At 39.8% G+C, this 17,696-nt stretch overlaps 1 protein-coding gene across 1 annotated transcript in view; it reads right to left on the reverse strand.

Annotated features, from left to right (window-relative positions):
• adck1 (aarF domain containing kinase 1) overlaps positions 1 to 17,696 on the reverse strand; it is an 89,193-nt gene that overhangs the window by 63,263 nt on the left and 8,234 nt on the right. The window contains exon 3 of the mRNA XM_053434340.1: positions 12,717 to 12,800. Within this exon, the coding sequence (XP_053290315.1) occupies positions 12,717 to 12,800 (84 nt within the window). The remainder of the gene's footprint in view (positions 1 to 12,716; positions 12,801 to 17,696) is intronic.

The following is a 17,696-nucleotide window of genomic DNA, read 5'->3' on the forward strand; positions in this document are numbered from 1 at the left end:
AGGACTTCCGTTGTTTTAATGTGTTTGCATAGTGTCTAGAATTATTTCATACGCTACACTTCCATCTACCTTTTCAGCTGTGGAAGAAGGTGTAGTGCAGAAGACTGAAACAGAGCAGAGCAAACCCTCATATTTGAAGTGAAGCAACCAACATTTGGTAATATTGGGATTGGTTTACTGTTTGGTAAAAATGGCATAATAATATATATTTCAACTGAAAAAAAACTAATTTAGCTCTTTGAGCACAGCAACAATTAATCCATGGATATTGTACTGGAACTGGCTGAGGTTGTGAGGCTTCCATAAAAAATGTGTCGTCTGACAGCAGATAATTTGGCCCAGTTTTCACTACGAAAAGCCTTAACAAATGTAAATCTGATAACTTCACTAAACTTTGAAAGTGAAAAAGCCACCCTGAGGTCTACTCTGTCATAAATTTGGACACAAAGTTTATTTCATTGTCATTTTCATTATATTGAGACTAAAAACATATGAGCCTGGCAATCAGCCCAATTCCTTTTCTGAACATCAGTGTTTTATTTTGTGAGTTTTACAAATTTTGAGGAAATGTATCATATTTCACCCCCGATGCGGCTGTTGTTGAATTCCTGAGGAGGATCATGTCTGCAGACTGATCTGCCTGAGCATGTTAGAAAGTTTGCTCACATGCTACAGAAGTAACATTCAGTACCTGTTTTGGAGAGGACACAGTGACGGCTTGTTGCTGACTAAGCTAAAATGATTAATAGGCTGAAATGAAATGACGACTTTACGACAAATGATTTGTGTGGTTTCACTGAGTTAAACAAGCTGGGATCATAGAGTTGAGTCCACTTCTAAAAAACTAAAACTAATCATTACAAACTTCAAGAAGAGAGCATTTATTACATGGGTCTTACAATGCATAATAATAATAATAATAATAATAATAATAATAATAATAATATTAATAATCATTGCATTAAATGAACCAATAACTTACAAGTATATTTTCATCAGTGTAATATTATTGTGAATGTCAGTTTGTATGTCTGATTAGGAGTAGGGTAAATATTCATCAATCCACACTACGATTACGCAACCAGACCAGTGTGGTGTATCGGTACAAACAGAGGAACACACACTAACCCACGAGGGCAAGAAAAGCAATTACCCAGTTCACCACAATAATACTAGAGGATGGAAATGCTAGTAACAGAGTCAGAAACTATGGTGATGTATAAAGACCAGTGTTGCACCTAAATGTAGTTCCAAGCTGCTTGTAGGGGATTTGGGAGATCGACACATTAAATCTAGATATCCATTACATATTGCAGATCCACTCCAATGATAGCACCACATGTTTAACTATATTGGCACAAAGAGAGGAACACAACAGATGAATGGCTGTTCACCAACAGAAGGGATAACACTTTTTTATGAAATCCATAATTAATGATCAATTATTCTATTTCTTCCTTGTTAAGAAACAAAAATGGTGAAAATGCAAATGAGAATACTATGTATAATTAATTCAGCTGCGTTAAAAAAACAAAGTCTAGATGACCACAGAGTACCTGGCAGTTCACCAGTGTGTCAGTTATTTTTTTGCATTGAAGAAAAGTATTCCTAAATTTGTAATGGTACAACTATGGCAGAGAAAAGGTATCAGTAACAAGGGACGATAAGGATCATTATCTGCATATAACCTTTCAGCATGAGATTTTGGCCCAGCCACAGCAGAGGTGATTTGGGTGATCTGGAAGGCCTTTAGAATACCTCTGCAATTAAACAATGATTGGAATAGAGCTTGATTTCAGAGTTTTTTATTTTTTTCGGGGATGGTGACCCAAATGTTCCCTCATTGCTCAAGGGGTCTGAAATTATAGGGTTGTTTTCTATCTTGACCTAATTAAACATTTACTGCAGGCATCATCACTCCATCATAACAGGACCAAAATAGTCTTGTTACAAATGTAGATAGAAGACAACAGAATAAGAGTGATTAATAATATTTACAACTTGAACCAACTTCCTTTGTGATTTTTGGGTTGCAGTATTGCTGTCCGTTCATCCTGTGTCAGGACCAGATGCAATATTGTGAATGTTTGTATAAAGGTTTTGGTCTCTGTTTCAGAATCATTATTCCCCTGTTTGGACTCCATAAGCCCTTTCACTAACACTTCTAACCTTATCAGATTGTTGACTATTACCATTTTGAACAGTCTTGCTTTTGGTCAAAGAAAATTCCAAAAAGTAATTTTTTAACGCATGCAACATTTGTTCGCTATTTATAGCAAAGATATTTTGTCTTTCATTAAATTTCAGAAGTTATTTATAATGTAAACACAGGCTACAGATCAACTCAACAGCAAATATTTATCTCTAACTTTTACCTGTACTGTAGCAAAAACTGCAGATAGCTTGTGCTATTGGCACCGTTTGCCCAAATCTGTGCAAAACATGTTGAAAAGTAGTAAAATGTGTTTACATGATGAAAAATACTAGAGTGTTCTCAATTTTTTTTTTTATTAATGACAAATCATGTTTGAGTGTACACTGCTTGAAAAACATACAGCATTTAAACTTCATGCTCTGAGGTGCGGTACCAGCTGCTGTTTGACTCCTTTGCCCTGAGTGGCACAGAGACAACACCAGTGAGTATTTGTGCTGCTGTTGCTGCTGCTGGGGCTGGAGATCAGCTTGTCAGCAGTGATCTGACTACAGCAGACAGCTGGGAAGCAAATGTTAAACGTTCCCCATTCTTCATATCCCTACAGGATTTTACCACCTCAGACTCGTTTTGCTGATACGCTGGTGCCATGAGCTCCTCGAGGTCAACAATTCTCTAGCTCCACCCTAGTATTTACATAGTGTGTCCCTGAGAAGAGCCAGAAGTTGACGAGTGGCATTGGGCACTTATCTGAGCGGAACATTGTCGTTTTTTTTCCTAAGGGAAGACAGCAGTAGTGATAAACTGAGGGATGCAATCAGTGCTGACATCTGCTGGTGGAAAGATTTAGTGCATTCCAGTCCTACATCAGATTCAGAAGAATGGTTGCCTTAGTGCTAATTGATGCTCATTACAGATGCAAAAAAAGCACTTTTACGAATACTTGTATTTAGAAAAAGACACCACATCGTTGTAACATGATTAAGATGAATCTGAATAAGTAACCATCCCATTCAAGTTTTGCAATATTGCCACTATAGGCAATATTTAAGGTAAAACTGAAAATGAATAATATGAAGATTGATCAGTTACCCCAATATTTCCTGTAATGCTGGCAACAAGAAAACAAATTCCAGTTGTATTCAGGAAAATCTGAATCTGACAATTTGACATTTTATGTACTAAGAACCATCTTTCTCATGAGAGGGCGAACGCTCTTACTCAACCCTATAGGCCCAAATGCAAAAGAAAATACTTGCTTCAGGTTGTGCTCTGAGAATCATTAGTCAATATGGTGTGCAATACTTTAGTTCATAGGTTGCAACAAACAGTGCAGCCTCCAGGCATGGACACATTTAAGGGGAAACGCTCACAATACATCCTGAGGTCTCAGGATGCTGCACCGTAATTCTACAAAAATAAAAATCCAGCTTCAGACTCTACTTTTAATGCACTGTGGTTGTAAATGCAGAGTAGATCAAATTTACATTCCACACAGTTATTGCATCTCTTTGCAAAGTTGTTTTGAATGAGCTCAAGGAAGTAACCCAAAAGAACAAGAGCCTCTCTAATACTTGACACATGAAAAACCCCATCAATCCCAAATTGTAACAGCTATCCATAGTGTCTAGAGTCTAAGTCAGTGGAAGTTGCAGGGCTCAAGAGATATAAAGTATATGGAAATATTACAGACATGGCAGATTGATACAGGATTCGGCTCATAGACAAACCTATGCAATTATTACAAATCAAATCCAACTAGTATAAGGGCCAGGAGAAGAACTATATGGTATGGGATTCGTGTTATTTTTCCAAAATACATTTTTGAATTTAGACCAAGGACGATCAAATATAGTTTGAAAAAAACTTAGATGCCAGGAACCTGACTCTGACCCCAAGAGACCCAATAGAGTTAGAAAACAAACACTGACAGCAGCATGATGCCACATCATTTAACCATCAAATATTGCAAAAAAAACGGTCTCAGACCCCTGGTTTAGAACAGCACCTTACTGAATCAAACTTTGAATATAATTTGGATCCATTCAAACTCAGGTGATAGTTCAGATCTCTGTTACTATGAACCAAGTGGATCTGAAGACCACTTATCTAGGGCAGGTACATGGTGGCAGCAGGAGAAGTAGGGTAGTCCAGATGTTCCTCTTTACAGAGACATCTTTTAGCTCATCCTAAAGAGGTCCATCAGCCAGATTAGACATAAAACCTCTCCAAAGTTAGGAATCCAGGATCTCCTCCCAGTTCGAATACCTAGAAAACCTCTAACGGGTGCTGTGTAGGATTCCGATATTTTTTAAACCTTCTTTTAGGTACGAAGGAAGCAACACATTTTCTTTAGATGTCTGCTCCTACAGAGGTAACTAATTCCGTCAACTTTCTAATTATATTGTTCACTAGACAGTGCTCATGATAGGTGAATGTTGAAACATAGATGAACTGACAATTTAAGGGTGCTCTAAAGGCCGATGCTACTCTGGTTTGACGGAGACGGACTCATGGGAACACCTTCTCCGACGTGGAACCCCCTCTCTGAGCACCTCAGAGAGCCCTCGGAGAGCTCTACGTACACCTCTGAATTTTCTTACTCTACGTCGGAATGTCGGAGAGCCTATGGATACCCCTTGGCTGTGATTGGTCCGCTAACAACATCATTTCTGAGCTACATCATTTCCGGAATCTCACATTTCCGGACCTCACACTTTCTGTTTCATCCAGAGCCGCCAAAAGTCCGCTGCTATCGCTGTCCACTGGCTGGTTGAGGGACAGGGTAGGTAGTCTGGCTGTAGAGCTGTCCACAATGCCTTGCACACCTCGGAAACAATGACGGACACCATGCAGGATGCATGTTTGTAGCTCGCCGCTACAGCCTGTTGGTTTCCACCAGAGGCTAAATAACCGTTGCGCCACCTACTGTTCTGGTGGTGAATTGTTCTTCAGGGGACCTCCTGGCTCTCTGTCTCTTACCTTTAACCCAGATATGCTTCTCATTACATTCCACACATCACACAAACGATAACTTAACAGAGGTGTTCTATGACACAGACTTTCAGCCACTTATGATGATTTTCAAAATCTCCTTCCCAAAGAAACACCCAACCAAACTCCAACTCCGGAGACCCTAATGACTCACACAATAGCAGGGTGGCTCAACAACTTAAGCCCAATTCATGCTTCTGCATCAAAGCTACGCTGCAGCCTACATGTGGACATGTACCCTACAGACCCAGAGGTTAAATACCTGAAACCTCCCATTAGTCAGTTAGAACTGAAGAAGCATCTTGGATGAGAGGTGAAACATCTTCAAGAAACACAAACAATTCCAGTTACCTACGTACAGCTGTACAACTTCTGAAGCCAGATTAACAATAAGTATCATGATGATGTTGCAATTTATCGATAGGTGAACATTTTACAATCATAAAACTGGGTGACCTGAGGTCTGAGAACAGTCAAAAAGAAGAATTCCGACTGTTACGACATTTCACAAGGAAATCAGCTAAATGATGGATATTGAAAATGAAAATGTAGAACTCAGTCACTTTAGCTGACACTGGGAAGATATTTCCTCTAGTGAGTAGTCCCTAATCCGGCAGAGACTTTGATTTTCTCCCCCGCTGTGCTTTCATATTACTACGACAACCTCAGACACATTCATGAAAATAGGGGTAAAAGACAACTCATTATCTCTAATCTTGGGGTGGTGCTGAAAGAGAATTGCATGATACTGTGCATATGTGCCGAATGAATCAGCGTTTTGTTCTCTCCCTCTTCTCAGCCATAACAAGCCACCTTCAAAATGGCTGCTTCCCCAAATCAGCTCCACGCTCTTGCCTTCTTCTCATGCAGCTGAGAAAGCAAGGCGATCATTAGACATCAGCATCTGTTTGTGCTTGCTGTTGCCATTTCAAAATCTTTTCCTTCTCCTCTTATCCTCCTCTTTTCACCCCGATCTGTAAAATAATCTTGTGACTTGTAGTGTACCGGCATCTCCTAATGAGGCTGCTTTCAATCTGCCTCACAAACCAAGACAAAATCTATTTCTTTGTATTCCATCGTCAAATACAGCATCGAGAAAGCATTTCACCTGAGTTTATTCAACAATAATTGCAAACAGAAATACAAAATTCAAACAAAAATGTAATATTTGATCATGTTTATGGATCTTAATATAGCAAATACCAACCTTGCATTTATTTAAGATAAAATTCATGCATTAAACATTACATATTTTATATTACAAATGACTTCATAACCAGAATCCGAACCATGCACATTTATGTGAGTCTGCAAGATGTAGACCAGAAAAATAACTTATTTTAAGTAGCTATGACCACATTTGAGTGTGAATGATGGCTGACTCACACATTCTGCATGCATTGGTATAATAGAAAAGTACATGTATGGAAGATGCGATAAATGCATATGGCCGGTGAGTGCAGTGAAGTGACAAAATGGCGGAATGTTTTGAGGACAAGCTGATGTTCTGTATGATACCAGCTGGAGACAGATTTGCACCATTATAGAAGTCGACATGGAAACCTGATTGGGAACAGTGCAGATGGCATGTTTTGTCAATCAGACATCAATCGCCTGAGCATCCAATTGCATTTTTTTCATCACTTTGACTGAGACCAACTTTGCATAAAATGATACACAAATCGCCATGTTTAGTATGCATTTTTTTTACAAGAATGCTTTTTAATAGAAAGCATTATAGAGCCACTAGCCATACCCATGTCCCAAAAAAATTACTGCTTTGTGGCAGGGAAATGGGATGGGTTCTGCTTAAAGACAGAAGTTCTGTCTAGGAGACATACCCATTACTGAATTTCCATATTTTCATAGTCATCTGTTGGCATATCTTGTAATGAGATACTAAAAGTTGAGAAGCCTGAACCTAATACTTTTTTGTGTGACTCATGAGTATGCAGACAACAGTTTCACAGAGCTACATTGTTGTGCTCTGTGGAAATGAAAAACTACAGTTATCACTGGTTTCATCTCCACTGCATGATTCACAAGCAAATATCCAGCAAGAACAATATATGCTGTTCACTTGAGTGCCAGAAGCTGCATGAGAACTGTACAATATTGTACCTCCTCAAATACCTGATATTTTATTGTGATTTAAAAGTATGTATAAGTTCATGTCATGCTTGATTAGTTTTGTTGTCCAAAAGCTTGTGAAATTACTGGATAAAGTAAACATTTTGAGGTTTGGTAAAATGCCATCTTTTAAGTCTGGCTTGGTGGATCTGATAGCTTGTCAGTCTTTTTTTTCTGTGACATCTTGGTATAAAGGAGATATAGATTAAGAACATGTGCAGAGGTTTTGGATGAGGTATGGGTGTAAGAGTCGTATGGGATCTAGGTATTTCCAATCAGTGCTGGACTGATGTTAGTTTCAGCCACCAGCCGACAAAAACATTTAGAATTGTAACCTTTTGTCTCGGTTCCCTGTAATAAGTGTAAGACGAGTGACGAGACCTTGGGTCATCTTTTCTGGTCTTCCCCCAAGCTCAGGAGTATTTGGAAGGACATTTTCAATTTTTAAAGTGGCATATGCTGAAGACAGCTAATCCCTGACAGGCTCTGTGATATAGGCTTGCTCCAGCTACTTTAGGATGCTTCCCCTGAATTACAACTAACCCCCATGTTTGGTACTGTCCTGGTAAAAAAAAAAGGGCTATCCAGAGAGAGTGCAGAGTTTCTCTTCCCTTTAAATGGCTAAATCACATAGTGTCTTGTCGTTACAAAATCACATTGCTCTTGCTAAACTCTGACTAGTATTAAATCCAGATAAGACCAATTACATGCTCTTCAACCCCCCCATAATTTTAAATATCAGTAGAAAAAAGGGGTTGAATTTAAAGAGTTCAAAATTATAGATATCTGTGTATCTGGCTGGAAGACAAACTATCTTTTAAAACTCACATTAATGAACTATCGAAGAAGTTGAAATCTAAATTGGGTTTCTTTTATAGAAATAGGCAGTGTTTTACATTCACAAATAGATTGTGCAGGCAACATTTGTATCAGTGCTAGACTACGCAGGTGTGATTTACATGCATGATGCTACACATACTCTCAAACCACTGGATGCTTTATATCACAGTTCCCTAAGGTTTATTACAGGTGACAGAGACAGAGCTCTGCTCTCAATTGGTTTATACCCTGTCTAAATAAAGGTTATCTATCTATCTATACCTTGAAAAAAGTTAGTGCACTGCCTAATGAGCACCCTTCTTCTGTGTCTTAAGGTCTTGGGTCCTTTATTTAGTAAATTAAGAAGAGTAGGTGTCAACTGGGAAACTATCATGTGAGACTTTTGTGCTTCGATATGATCTTAGTATTTGAGTCTTTATATTGGTTCTTCTTCAACTTCATTTGGGCTTCCTTCCACATTTTTATTCAAGCATGTGTTCTTTCAGTTTGACGGCAAGAATTAATGATATCACGTTGATTTCACATCACAAGGCCCGTCCGCAATTTTTTGGGGCTCTAAAATCATAAGGCAAGTCAGCCATTTTGATACTATATCTGGTGGGTTACACCACCATTTTGAGTTTCAAACCCCAGGGTTTTTTCGGCCCTCTTAATTTCATTATTATCGACCCCCCTCCTTCAACGCATGCACGCACGCACGCATAGCCTGTGCTGGAACTTAGAACCTGTCATTGTTCATTGATTGAACTTTTATAAACTGAGACTGATCCTTACAGATTAACGGTTGGCCCCTGTTACGAGGATGGTGCCCCGTCGTCGATAAATAATAACTAAAGATTGTATTATTCTTAATTGATAATTTTATTGTTTTCATTAATTATTTAACTATTCTTAATTGATAACTGTATCATTTCTAATTAATTATTTTATTATTCTTAATTGATAGCTTTATCATTTTTAATTATTTTTTATAAATATTTTTTATTATTTTAATAATCCTGTTTTAGGATTATTAATAATTAGCCAACGTCAAGTCTACTGCTATTGCACAACAATCACTAGGATTATTTTATATTAAATTGCTGTCAAAAGATCCTTTTTTATCTAAATCTTACACACTGGAACAAACTAATGCCAATTGTATTGCATTTGTATGAGCAGTTTAATTATAATAAATATCAATAAAAAAACTGCTATTAACAAGATACAACCATTAGTACAGTAGTAACACAAAGAGGACATTGTTGTGATATAATATAATTTCATTATATTAAACTGTTTTTGTAATCACTGTTTTCAGTAAAACAGCAGTGTACAAATTTAAATAAATTGTGGGTGATTTGGGGTGTGATTTAATGCAGGTTAAATCTGATATAATAATCCTATTTCTAACTAAATAAATTGTTCTTTTAATTAGAAGAAGTACTAACAATTATGTTATTTCTATCTGAGAGATAGAAATTCGGTCTGCAAGAATGTTGTCAGGTATCTTCTTCAGCTGGAAGAAAAAGTAAGGCTTAAGCAGAGCTCAAAATCCCTCAGCAAAAATGTATCAATGAGTCAACAACAATAGGGTTCCGCACAATAAATGACTGCTGGAATGTTTGCCCTGGAAAAGATATTTCTCAGGTCCTCAGGGCAGAAAAGGGGGCAAGGCCCTTGGTGCTATCATGGCTTCACCATGAAATGCAAGACTTACAATGTCGTTAATGCTCATTATTTCCATGCTCAATAAAACTGTAGTTTATCTGTTAAGTGTTGGCTTGTTTGTTTAAAGTTTGGATCATTCAAGATCATAACTTGGTAACGTTAATACACAACATCTTATTATAGATGTACATGTGACATCTGCTGTAGTGAGAAAGAAAAAAAAACACATCTACAGGGAGGCACTGCAGGTTCAACTGCATGGAGTGGAAAGTTTTGCACACAGGAAATATAGGGCTCATATTCAAACACAAACAAGGGTGCTCTTCATTCTCACCCTCACACTTCCTATAGGATAAGCTTTTGAAATAAGAGCACTCCAGAGTTACTGTTGACGGAATTCGTTCATTTGTTTTTAAAGGTTTTTATTGTGAAATATTTGCAGGAGCGGAAGATGCACGGCTTCATACTGTATAGTACTGGTATGTATTAATAGGTAACGTGATGTTCCACTGACGTTCCGCAGCCGGTGCGCCCCCGATTCTAATAAAATTAGGTATTGTAACGTTTTTAATGGCCGAGTATTGCGATACCGTGCAACACTGCACCAAACTAACAAAACCACTGGAGTCAACCACTCACTACTATATATCAAGATCACCCCAAGGATGGCATGCACAAAAGTCAGTAAACAAAAAGTAATTAGCAAAGACAGAACAGTGTAAAGTTCACGAAGAAATGTCGACACTGAATCACGATAAAGAAAAGATGACAATTACACTTTTTTAAATAATGACTGTTGTACCAGTACAGATGAGAAAATAAAACAGCAGACACAGACACTTCATCACCGGATCAACAAGAATAGATGACAGCTGCTGGTGTAAGTAAGCACTCCACGAGAGTGCCCCTGCTTCCCTGAATGAAGGGAAAAAGACATAGGCTAACATAGAGGCTTCCAGAGCGGAGTGAAAACATAGTGGAAAACCTGAATAGCTTAGCTTTTATAACAGGAAACTGCAAAACATACATCAGATCAGCTGAAAGTATTTGCTCTTGCACAGATTACAAAAGGGGGTTTGGCGTATTGTGCAGCCACGGTGTGTTTCTGAGGCTGGGGGGGACAAAAAGATGTCCATCTGTTCTATCATTGCAGGTCATGTTCCTCTGCTCATTTGGCAGACTTCAGACTTCTCCCGTGCTCGTTCTGTGATACACTCTAATTGGCTGTGAATGGCCCCTCAGTTCTCTCTGGGCAGCCTTTGATGAGCCTGGAAGAGTGGCTGCCTAAGTGGCCTTTGAGTGAAGCTTTTCATGAGAGTCTGAAAGCAGCTTGGCGGCACCGCTACGAGACTAACACGGGGTGACACGCATAAAACAAGGACGATGAGATGCGGAAACAAGAGCTCATTTACTGTGCAGTCATATGTGTCCCTCAGGACAAGAAACAAACACACAGCTGGAGGTTGAAGGGCACTGACACGATGACTTCATTTGACACATAGGCTTTCATATTTAAAGCCTGCAGTCAAAACCTAGTATAATTTTATATAATCCAAGAGTTGTGTAATAAATCCAGCCCTCATCAAGGTTGTAATGTGAGTCAGTTTTTATTGACAATGTTTTATAGAGGTGGTTATTATACACATGAAGACATTCACCCCAGATCTCAAACTTGTTACAAATAGTGTGTCTGCACTGGAGGGCTCATCAGTAATTAGTTACAAAACAAATGTGCCTTCCAACCGCTCCAAAGCCATAACAGCCCCGCATCAGATCCTTAGTATTTAACATGGACAAATAGAAACAGCCAAATATTGATAAATGTTTCAGCCAGCCCAAATATTTACATTTTGTGTTTGTTCTTAATCATCCGCTCTGCATGCAGCATCCCACACAAATCCGTTCCTCACAGTGAAGACAACTTCTAACATGATACAGGTGAGTGAGTCCCAGCGCAATGTCTTCTCAACCAGACCGCAGTCCGTTCGGCCACTACTTCCGATGACAGCAATGGCAGCAATCAGCCAAGAGAGCAGCTTTGCAATGTAGGACTATTTCCTAACAATGACAAGGGCCCACAATTCCACTTACTTTGACTGTGTGGAAATTATATGCTGTCACATCGCAAATGATGAAAGCATGAGTCATAATAATTAATCAATACTTGAAATAAAGTCTAGATTTAGCTTTAACCATTTCAATAAATGGTCTGTCAGTGACCTTTTGTCTCTCTTTACAGACAGAAAAGTCATGCTGCAGGAAAAATCAGCAGCATAAAGAAGCTAAACATGTGAGGAGCCGCTGTACTGTCGCCTCACCTCTATGACTTCATAATAATTAGGTGGCATGCCTCCTCTCTGTATTAAATCAGCAGCATGCATTAATTCTAATCAGCATGTGTAGCCAGGCTTGACCAGCAGGGCCCGAGGGGCTGAACAGGGTGTCTGTGTGACACACACACACACACACACACACACACACACACACACACACACACACACACACACACACACACACACACACACACACACACACACACACACACACACACACACACACACACACACACACACACACACACACACACACACACAGCCAAGCTGAACCATGCTCTTCAAGGTTCGCTGCAGCAGGAGCACTTTTTGTCAAAGCAGGTGGTCTCTGACCTTTGCAGTAGCGGTCTCAAGAGTGAACCTGACTGAGCTGTGGCCTTTAAACAAACACCAGCACAAATCACTCACTGTACATCAACTGGCATTTACTGTTATTACCTTTTCCCCTGCGTGGAGGATTTCTCATTCAAATATGATCCTGTTAAGTGAATTTGCAGTCGTTTTCAAGGCCAGCAAACTCTTTCACCTTGTAGTGCTTTGTGAATCACGTCATTAATGGTTGCATCTTCTCTCTGCTCTGATTTAGTTCCCTATGGAAAAACATTGTGTTTATATACCTTGGACTTGAGCGCCCAGTATTCCTCTGTGCCGTGTTCCACATGTTGGAAAGCAGTCAGATAGTCGTAGCTGATAACCACCGTCTGCAAAAAAACACAACATGTAGAGAACATCATAAAATGTGCAAAAGCAAATACACTGCAAGTCTCATTGTGGAATGCTACAGAAATAATCATCTGCATGCTTAGGATACGAATTGGGTATGTTATTGTACACCGAGATATCCAGTCACCTATCTGAAGCTAGTTTCAACTCTAAGCTGATTCCAGTGACAATTGTGAAAACATTAAAAAAATTCAATAACAATGCTGTTATCTTTGGGAAAATTGTGAAAAGTTACGTATAATGCAAGAACATAAAAAAAAATTATGAATATCTTTCCCACCCAGGGCCTCTATCATGAAGCAAATTCTAGTGAGACTAACTCTCTTAGGATACTTGCTTCAGTTGGCCCAACACTATTGTGTCCTCTTTATTCTGAATAACTGGTATCATGAGGCTGGTTATAATGGAAAACAAAGCTTCTTTAGCACTAAGTCAATGTGAGGTGTGGAGCAGCAGGCAGAGGCAGAACAGATAGTATTAATTCTGCTACGGAAAACACATTCTTGTTTACAGCACATCGATACCTGCAAACGACCCTTATCACCAAAAGCTCTCCCGACATTTTTTGCCTGTGTCTTCTACGTGTATTGCACCACATTTTTCATCCTGAGATATTCGTATTTCCTTTCAGTCTTGCGTCTGGCCCGTGTTAGAAATGTCATCAACACGCCCACTTGCTTATGGCAAATTGCCCAGAGGATCTCCTGCTGCTGTCTCACATGGGGTCGTTCGCACATTATCCTGACTTTTTACGAAGGGATTAGCCAGAGAGCCTTCAGAGAAGTCTCTCACTTGTACAACTGCCTTCTCACATACCATGGAGCAGTGATTTTCAACCAGTGTGCCGTGAGAGATCGTCAGGTGTGCCGTGGGAAATTATCTAATATCTAGTGTTGCACCGAAGTATCGGCCGAACATCGGTAGCGGCAGATATTTGCCTCGTTTACCGACCTCTGCACATCAGTAATAGACTTGACCTTCACCGATATCATTGGTATTTGTGGTTAAACCGCTGGGCAGGTGCCGCGGCTGGGGGAGCAGTCGCCCTCCTCTCCACGCCGCCGGAGACTCGGCGTGCGGCACGCCTCGACGTTTTTTTTTGGGGGGGAGGTCCTATTCCGCTGTGCCTCACGGCGTCAGTGGTGCGGGGTGCTTTCTTTCTCTTGGACCGCTGGGCGGTGTCCGTCGCCGGTGCGGAAGGCGGGCCGTTGGAGGGGACCGGGTACGGCGGTCGGCGGCAGCGACTCTGGACGCGTGTCGGGCCCTTCTCGCGGATCACCTCAGCTACGGCGCCCGCTGGGGGAACCCTCCGTTCGCGCGGGGGGCCCCTTCCGGCGCTGCGCCTCGGCTGGCGCCTAGCAGCTGACTTAGAACTGGTGCGGACCAGGGGAATCCGACTGTTTAATTAAAACAAAGCATCGCGAAGGCCCACGGTAGGTGTTGACGCGATGTGATTTCTGCCCAGTGCTCTGAATGTCAAAGTGAAGAAATTCAATGAAGCGCGGGTAAACGGCGGGAGTAACTATTGGCACTCAAAACAGGTCAATCTGTTTTAGACAGGGTTAAAAGGTCCTGTTTTAAATGATCCTTGTGGTATTTTGACCAAAATATGTTACAGACATTTCAATAAGACCCCAAGGAACCATATCAAATTTGATAAAATGGGTATAATATGTCTCCGTTAAATAAAGTTTAGTTAAATCAAAGATTGTTTCATAAATCTGATTCAATTTGTGCTCATTAAAAGGTAAGAGTAAGAAAGGGCTGAAATAATTTAAAATAGTGCTTTTTAATACATTTAGAAATTATATTACTAACTATATGTATTATATGTACTGTGTTAGTCCATAGAGTGTCATTTTGGTTGGTGGTGTGCCCCAGGATTTTGTAAATGTAAAAAATGTGCCGCGGCTCAAAAAAGGTTGAAATTCACTGCCATGGAGAATGTCCAGATATTAAGCAGAGTTCAATTTATGTCTGAAAGTATCTTTATACAACAAAACATTTGCATAATTGTCTATTTGGACAATCCTCCACACACCTGTAAAGTTTAGGGAGTCTGCAGCTTGTGGTGAAAACCTGGACATTTGGATTCAGCTTCAATCTGAGACCACGATGAAACCGCTAAACCACCCAACTGGTCTTACTGCTTTTAATATGCTTATTAGTTCAATGAAGCTTGTATAATAAAACGGTTGAAAACAATTTTAAATATGTGCTTAGGCAGATTGATATACGCATTCCATATTTAAGGCGAGCACAAAGAGTAATGGAAAGGCCTGGCTTAGGGCAGCCACTTGATTTTTGGCATGATGAAGTGAGACAATTAATACTTCCTGCCATCATACTTCTACTTGGAAAGGTCAATACGATGTTGAGTTCTCCACTTCAAGCGGAACTTCCATATTAGATTACAGTGGCAAGAAAAAATGATTTATTGCAAGGTTCAACATCCAACCCATCCATTAGCAATACCATTTATCCTCTGCGGGGGGGGGTGTGTGGAGCCAACATTGGGGCGAGAGGCGGGATACACCTTGGATGGGTCGTCAGGCTTAAGACAGTGCTGCCATGAAGACAAACAACCATTCACACCAAATGCAATATTGGAGTCACCAATTAACCTGTATGTCATTGGACTGTGGGAGTAAGCCGTAGTGAGGTTAAAATCCTAAATATAAACAGAGCAAGAAGCTAGAAACAGTCAACATTAAAATATCCAAATAATTAACGAAATGCTACAATAAGTGTTAGAATCATTATTGGCCGCTTTAAATATTGTCAACATTTTCTGTAGTTCATGAAATTCAAAATAAATATAGCGAAAATTCCCTGCAAAAATGTCACCTTGATGTGTATCCTGAGAAGTCACAGAGAAGCTGATCTTTCACCTTTTGGATTAAAATTACATTACCTCCTCATAGGGCTGGGCGATAAAACGATAGATATTATCCCGATATAACTTTTCCTTGATAGAAATTTAAAACATGTCAATATAACGTCGATAGAACTCATTCCATCCATATTTTGACCGTCAATACACACAGCCAATGATAATGAGCATAGCGCCCCACAGCACAGAACATAGGAGGAGCAGCGCATGTGTTAAAGTTTGGGCTCCTGCATAGAGGTGGACGACTCTGCATCGATGCAGTGATTGAACATGATCAGGTTTTCAGCTACGTTCATTGTTTAGTTTCCACCACTGAATAATTATAACACTGCTGCTTCAGTGAAGACGCTCATTAAAAGTCTGGTCGTCCTGTGTCAGAGTCTCTCGGAGTCTGCTTCCTCCTCCTCTTCACCTCCTACTCTGACCTGCGCTCACTTTACACTCTAACAATAAACACTGATCAGTTGGTTATTATGACTCGTACAGAACTGCCTTTTTCTTGTCTTTGATTGTCTCCAGAGTATATGAGACACATGTTTAAACCTGTTACACAGGCTGTAACGTGATGCGCCCAGTTAGGGCATCAGGGGTAAAGTGACTAGAACGATCCAGAGTTATTATCTGACATCATCGATTAATAACCATTTTAGAATAGAGGAACTGATGGGGAATATCCCAAGTGATTATCAGTTTGTTTGTGAAGAGGGACAGCTACTAGCGGGGACACACACACAAGTTTTTCCCGCAAATTACAACGTAGCGCAGTGTTTTAGATAGATAGATAGATAGATGGACACTTTATTAATCCTGTGGGAAATGTAGGTCATCCAGTAGCTTATAAACTTATAAACTTAACCGACATACATACATACATACATACATACATACATACATACGTAGAACATTGCAGATACAGGTACATGAACGGGTCTGACCCTATGGTACAGAATGCAATGTCGGATTGTGTCAGTGTCTAGTATGAAAGTGTTCTTGTGCTGCTGGAGTGGATAGTATAAACAGATATATATATAAATATAAAAACAACAAAATATATATATATAAATATATAAGAATATGTAAGTGGTAAAAGGTAAAAGTCTGTGCATGAGGCTAGTATAGCCAGTAAAGGGATGGACAGTGGGTTGGTATATGATGAGATGAGAAGAGTAGAGAAGGGGAGGGCAGACTGAGGTCGACTCATGCAGGGAAGATCCCAGAAAAGGGTAGACATTAGAATAAAGAAATAGAAAAATTAAATGAAGAGTATATACGACTTTTCACTGTGATGGTTTGTATGAAATGCTTTAGTAAAGTACAGTGGCACAGGATGATTGTATGAGCAAGTAAAATCTGTTTTGTTTATAAGAAAAAAAGTCTGTACATAAGAACATTTTACATAAACACAAATGTGCAAAATAATAGGGATTATTCAAGCAGAACCATCTCTAGGGGTACAGAGAATGGTCCGAAAAAGAGAAAAATTCCAGTGAGCGGCAGTTGTGTGGACAAAATGCCTTGTTGATGTCAGAGGTCAGAGGAGAATGATAGAAAGGCAATAGTAACTCAAATATTCACTTGTTACAACCAAGGTATGCAGAATACCTTCTCTGAATGCACAACACATCGAACCTGGAAGCAGATGAGCTACAGCAGCAGAAGACCACACCGGGTGCCACCCCTGTCAGCTAAGAACAGGAAACTGAGGCTACAATTCGCACAGGCTCACCTAAATTGGAAAATAGAAGATTGGAAAAATGTTGCCTGGTCTGATGAGTCTCGATTTCAGCTGCAACATTCAGATGGTAGGGTCAGAATTTGGTGTAAACAACATGAAAGCATGGATCCATCCTGCCTTGTATCAACGGTTCAGGCTGGTGGTGCTGGTGGAATGGTGTGGGGGATATTTTTCTGGGCACACTTTGGGCCTATTAGAACCAATTGAGCATTGTTTAGACGCCACACCTTGTTGAATCTATGCTAC

The sequence above is a fragment of the Pleuronectes platessa genome, chromosome 11, assembly GCF_947347685.1.
Source record: "Pleuronectes platessa chromosome 11, fPlePla1.1, whole genome shotgun sequence".
NCBI classification, from domain to species: Eukaryota; Metazoa; Chordata; class Actinopteri; order Pleuronectiformes; family Pleuronectidae; genus Pleuronectes; species Pleuronectes platessa.